The following is a 6,000-nucleotide window of genomic DNA, read 5'->3' as shown; positions in this document are numbered from 1 at the left end:
GGAAAAAAAAAAAAACCAGTAAGTTCCAAGGAGGAATGCTAAATATTTCTCATCTCACAAAAAGATGCTCCAGCAAAGTACAGGAGTGTCTTCTCATGAGATTTAGAAATCTCTGCATTCCCTGGGACCTCTTTAGAAGGATCGGGAGAATGACATCAACCTTGCCTCAGTGCTGTGGACAGAAGCAGTGAGTAAGGCAAGCATATTTACAAAAGAAAAACCTGTGGGGGGAAAAAAAAAATATTTTCAAGGACCTCCTTTTTGGAAAAAAAGCATTCGAATTTGTTCTAATGACTGGACTTTTCAGGTCTCTCGCTGCCCTACCCCCACCTCCACTAACTCTTGCTTGCATGGTCGCTCACTCACTTTTATTATCATCCTGATCAGATGAAACCAGGACTGTTGATGATGGTGCTGTCAGGGAACTAGGAGCCCCTATCTGTAGGGTCCTATTTCTGAAATGGAATGTTTATGGCATGCTAGAAGGAAAGCGTTAAATGATCCATAAGTTATTACAATTAGCAAACAATTAGCTTTTCTAGTCATCATCATGGAGGATGTGCTTCAGAGTGAAGAGCTCCCAAAATCCCAGCAACAGATTGGGCAGCATTATTAAGCCTGTGACACTGATTAAAACTTGTAAAGGAGTACTTGAGTACTGGAGTGAAGTAATACTGTACCAAATTCTAAGGTTCTAGCCCTTCTTCACTCTATCCTAACCTTAACAAATGTTTGGATGTTGCTGGGCTTTAATAGTTGATCTTCAAAAGAAATATATAATACCCCTTCAATGGGTTCTGTAGTTCTCAATTAAGAGATGAATGGAATATTTTTTTCTTTTTCAGTAACAATGAAACTCCCAAAACAGCGGATGAGGGAATGAAAGAACTGTCAGGTAATTCACAATTAAGTGGTACAAAGGTTATATTTTAAAGAATTACAAAAGCACCAATCCTGGGTTTGGGATTCATATATATGTGTATATTTGCGTATGGTGTGTCCAACCTCACACACTCTTCACAGCACATCTCTCCCCAGCAACCTGTATGAACCCTCATCTAACAGCACATGCCTTAATTGTCGGGATCCGCTTCAGCTGCGGCATCTGAGTATACCGCGAGCACTAGCTCGCGGTATACTGTGGCGTCTCAGTATACAGCGAGCTGTAGCTCCCGGTATACTGAGCTTAGGGTGACGGGAGGACGTTGGTTTGTGTCCTCCCGTTACCCTAAGGAGATTTATGGGGAAAAGCCTTAACCCCATAGTTCTCTAAGTGTTCCCTCAACTGTAACACTCTCTGTATACAAGTCCTGAGCTTTTAAGCAGCTAGAAAGTCTGCCCCACTGAAGCCTCACACATTCCTGTTAGGAGGACATGATCCTAGTTAATTTTATTGCTTCATTGCTGTGCTGTATGTGTATGTAATATGGGGGTAATAACATTTTAATAAAATACAAGATTAAAGACACTTGCATTAATAGGTGCTACATCGTGTCATGTAATGAATCCAGGACACACACAATACTGCTGTTGTCATTACCTGGTATTCACAGAGTGTGCAGCAGTGACGTGAAGTGGAGTCCGTTCTTGGTGAGTCATTTCCCCTGCACCTGCTCCGCCTCGCCCGTCCATGCTCCGTCGGCTAACGAAGGGAAGGCAGGAGGAGTCCGCTGATGTCACGGACATCAACGTCACCGGACTCCTCCCCCCTTCCCTTCGTTAGCCTTATATATATATATATTAGGGCTGCGAAAATTAACGATTAATTCCTCGATGAATCGTTAATTTTTTATATATATATAGTTAAAATACTAATTTGCCCTAGCAGATGAAGCCTAAACCACAAACTGGGAAGACTGTTCCTCCCTCTGAGGCCAAGAAGAAGTCCCTTTTTTTATTCCCAGGCTTCAACCTCCAAGGCCATACCCAAGCCAGGGGCCAAGTTCAATCCTGAGCACTAAATCTCCCAAATCTCTGTTTTGAGTAACACCCAAGTGTTCGCCAAGGTATTGGCACCCATGCTAGCCTTACTATGCTTACACGGTATCCCTATTGTGGGATACTTAGACGATCTGTTAAGGTAACAGTTGGCACAAATTCTGACCGACAGTTTATTGCGCAAAATCCAGACCTTAAAATGTTTGGTTGGATTCTAAACCTTCAGAAATCAGTGCTGGAACTGACACATCATTTGCAATATCTAGTTTCATTCTAGACACAGCTCAAGTCAGAGTTGTTCTTTCCCAAGAAAAACTTTTGACTCTTTTCTCCCAATCAAGGACTCCACAATCTAGGTGCCTCCAACTCTATAGTTCTGCATAAGAGTTCTGGGCTTGATGGTATCCTTCTTTGAGTCAGTGCCATTTGTTCAGTTGTACTCCAGAACCCCTACAACACAACATTCTGTTATCATGGGACAAATCATTTTAGTATCTAGACAAACTGACTTGCTGAAGACCAGGTTATCTCTGGCCTGGTAGCTCAGGAATTCAACTCTGGAATTGGGTAAATGTTTCCTCCCTTCGTCCCGGAAGATCCTAATAATGGATAGCAGCTTGAAGGGCTGGGTAGGAGTCCTAGACACCTTATTGGTGGCACGGGAATTGTTTACCAGAGGATTCCTGATCAACATTATGGAAATCTGAGCAAATTGGTTGTCCTTGAAACAATGGACAGCCCAACTAGCTATCAGAGTTGGACAGTGCCATAGCAGTGGCGTACATCAATCATTTGGGAGGAACCAGAAGTCTTGCTGTGGCAAGAGAGATGGAAAGGATTCTGGCCAGGGCAAAATTCCATGTTCAAGCCTTGTCTGCTATTCACATTGCATGCATAGACAATTGGCAGTCAGAACCTCCAGGTTTTTCTCCCAGCTGTAGATGTCCTCTATCAGAAGAAGTGAATGCTCTGCTGACCCCAGGATTTACTGATCCAACGATCTATGCTTTTCCTCCTCTGAAACTCCTTTGTTGTTTCAGCCACAGGATCTAGATACTCCCACCTGATTAAACTTCTGTCAGACACCCCAAATTTCCGATCCCAAGGGCTAGTTTACCACCCTGCTTTATGGTTGCTGGTTTCAATAACATGGCTGTTGAAGCCCAGGTCTTACGAGACATGGGTCTCTGATTTTTTTTTTTTTTTATATTTTTTTTTTTATTCCCATGCTGTTAAAAGTTAAGAAGTCTATCTCTCGCAAGGTTTGCCATTGCACAAGGAAGGCTTGCTTCATCTGGTGCAAGGAAAGATGATTTCTCGGACCTTGTCATCTTGTTCCGAAGACCATTAGCCCCCAATGCTTTTGTACAGGTTGTGGCTCCTCATGTGTAACCAATTGTGACTATATGGAATTTGAATCTGGTCAACACTTCAAAAACTGCCTTTTGAACCCATCAGGGATATTCCTCTTCACTCACAAGGTTGCATTTTTGTTGTTGACATTTCTTCTGGAAGTTGTGCAGCCTTGTCCTGTGAAGAACCCTTTCTCATCTTGATTAGAACCTCTTTCCTTCCTACCTTTTGGTCTTTTGCCTCAACCAGGACATTGTTCTTCCATCTCTCTCTCTGGCTCCAGCACATCAAAGGGACATTTCCCTTTATTGTCTGGGTGTAATTCATGCTGTGTGCGTTTGTCACTGTTTCCATTAGAAAGACTGACTCCTTTTTTTGTCATTCTTGATGGTACCCATGAAAGGGAATGAGCTTCTTGCTTTACCATTTCTTAATGCCTCACACAGATCAGTGTTCAAGCCTATAGTCTAAAGGATCAGTCTCAACCTACCTTATTAAACCTCACTTTACCAGGTTTGTAAGTGCCTCTTGGGCTTTTTGATATCAGGCAGCTGTTCCCGATTCACATAACTACCACATGGGCTTCTGTTTACATATTCTTTAAGTTTTACCAGCAGGCCTCACCTTATGTCAGCGTGGGTTGTAAAGTCCTTTAGGTAGCTCTTTAAGCTGCAGGCTGCCCACAGTTCTATTGTTCCCTTTGATGTGGACCTGTTAGTGTTTTGTTACTGTTGCCCATCTTTTAGTTGGGCTGCTTTTGAATGTCCCAATTCTCTCTGGATAACAAAATCCTGTGTCTTTTTATGAACAAGAAAGAAAATAGGTTGTTTTTTTTACTTTACCATAAAATATTTTTCTTGTGATTTATATTAAGAGACACAGGTCCCACCCCTCTGTGTTTGTGACTACTCCTAGTACTGCTTTTCTGCAAAATTGAAGCACTGTGGGAGAACTTGAAAAAACATATTTTACAGTAGTACAAAAATCCTATTTTAGAAATTGCAGAAGACGGAACAAATATGTTGTCATGCAGTCTGCTTTAGGTGAAATGTGTTCTTTCACCTCCCCTATGTGGTGTACTGGAGTTAAGAAATATGGACAGGCATTCAATAAGTAGTGCCAACATAGGGGGTAGCAAAGAATAATGCGGGCAATAGGAGTGACCTATGTACTCCACATGTCAGTGAAAAACAGGAGAAGCGTTATATTTTACGACACGGATTTGCTATTAGATCACAGCTTGATCTTATAACATTTCCCTTTCTGCGGCTGAATAGCAGAGCTGTGCCAGTAAAACAAAAAAACATGCTAGTGAGTGACTACTCTTTATTTATTTGGTTACATTAAAAAAACTAGCAGTGTAATTTTGCATTAATTAGCCAGCTGATTCTGTTAACTTGTTAGTCAGGCTGGCCATACACTGCTTTATTTTTCTCGTTCAACCCGCGGGCTGAATGAAAAAAAATTGAGCAGATTTCCTCTCAAGACTTCAAGTGTGTCGAACGAGGAATCCCCGCTGTTTGCGCTGTATTCTGACAGCGCCCGCCGTCCCCGGTCAGAATACCAAAACAGAGCCGGCAGCCCAATGGCTGCCCGCTCTTCTCTTGCAAAGATTTCCCGGCCGGCTCCTTCGAACAACCAGCCGAAAGGGTCCCGGCAGCGGCACCCACTGTGCGAAATTCGCACAGTGTATGGCCACCTTTAAACACCCCCCAATGTTTGGGATCACATTATTTATCTTAACTTTCACAAGGGGCACTCAAAGTTTCTAAATCTTCCGCATACATTTTAGTCTAAAGCCAAATATACTTGATGCTTCTTAGGTATAATTCTATACCATCAAATTAAACACTCTGTGCATCTCAACAAGAGAATTATAATTTGGTGCTGTCTGTCACCAGTTTCAGGATTTCCTAATTTGCAGCTGTTTACCATGGACCAGTTATAAGGGACTGTATAGTTTTATTCTATATTGTTTCGCATTTAGTGATTTTAATAGCGTAATAGGTATCCTTAAAGCAGACCTAAAGTCAAAACGGTATTTTTGATCTTCTGGCCCACCTTGCATATGATGTTGCATTAAAAGGCAGGGACTTCTTATTACTTAGACCAGGGGTCTCAAACCTCCGGCCCTCTAGCTGTGGTGAAACTACAAATCCCATGATGCATCTCTCTTGGGGAGTCATGTCTGTGGCTGTGAGAATCCTGCAATGCCTCATGGGATTTGTAGTTCCACCACAGCTAGAGGGCCGGAGGTTTGAGACCCCTGACTTAGATCAAAACACCCCCCACCAAAAAAACACATATTAAAAAAAAAAGAGAGAGAAAACTGAACATTGAGATTCTTCCATATACTCAGTTGTGACTAATTCTTTTTAACTTAAAAATTATATATTTGGGAAATTAAGACTGACTAAAACAATTTTCAAATATAAATAAAATAAAAATGGTTCGATCAAAAGTTCGTTTCAGTGAAAAGTAAATGTCAGAGTGATCACTAGATCCAGATATTGGCAGCTGAGGTGACATGCAAATTTTTAAGTTTTTCTGTAAAAGACAAGCTTGGCCCTGCCTTCTCCTCCTATGTCTCCCTACTAGCCCTTTAAGATGATGACCCAACCCTCCTTCTTCTACCTGAGCATACCTGTTAATCGTTGAGTTCCCTAATTAGCTTACCATGCCAATAAGGAGCTTTGATAGGTACAACCA

At 41.8% G+C, this 6,000-nt stretch overlaps 1 protein-coding gene across 1 annotated transcript in view; it reads left to right on the top strand.

Moving 5' to 3' along the window:
- The window catches only part of CEP162 (centrosomal protein 162), a 96,982-nt gene that overhangs the window by 31,467 nt on the left and 59,515 nt on the right, over window positions 1-6,000 (top strand). Inside the window, exon 5 of the mRNA XM_018556627.1 lies at window positions 846-895. Within this exon, the coding sequence (XP_018412129.1) occupies window positions 846-895 (50 nt within the window). The remainder of the gene's footprint in view (window positions 1-845; window positions 896-6,000) is intronic.

Source organism: Nanorana parkeri, unplaced genomic scaffold (assembly GCF_000935625.1).
Source record: "Nanorana parkeri isolate BGI_ZX_2015 unplaced genomic scaffold, ASM93562v1 scaffold244, whole genome shotgun sequence".
NCBI classification, from domain to species: Eukaryota; Metazoa; Chordata; class Amphibia; order Anura; family Dicroglossidae; genus Nanorana; species Nanorana parkeri.
The sequence above is the reverse complement of the archived record's forward strand: the minus strand, read 5'-3'. Positions and strand labels throughout refer to the sequence as shown.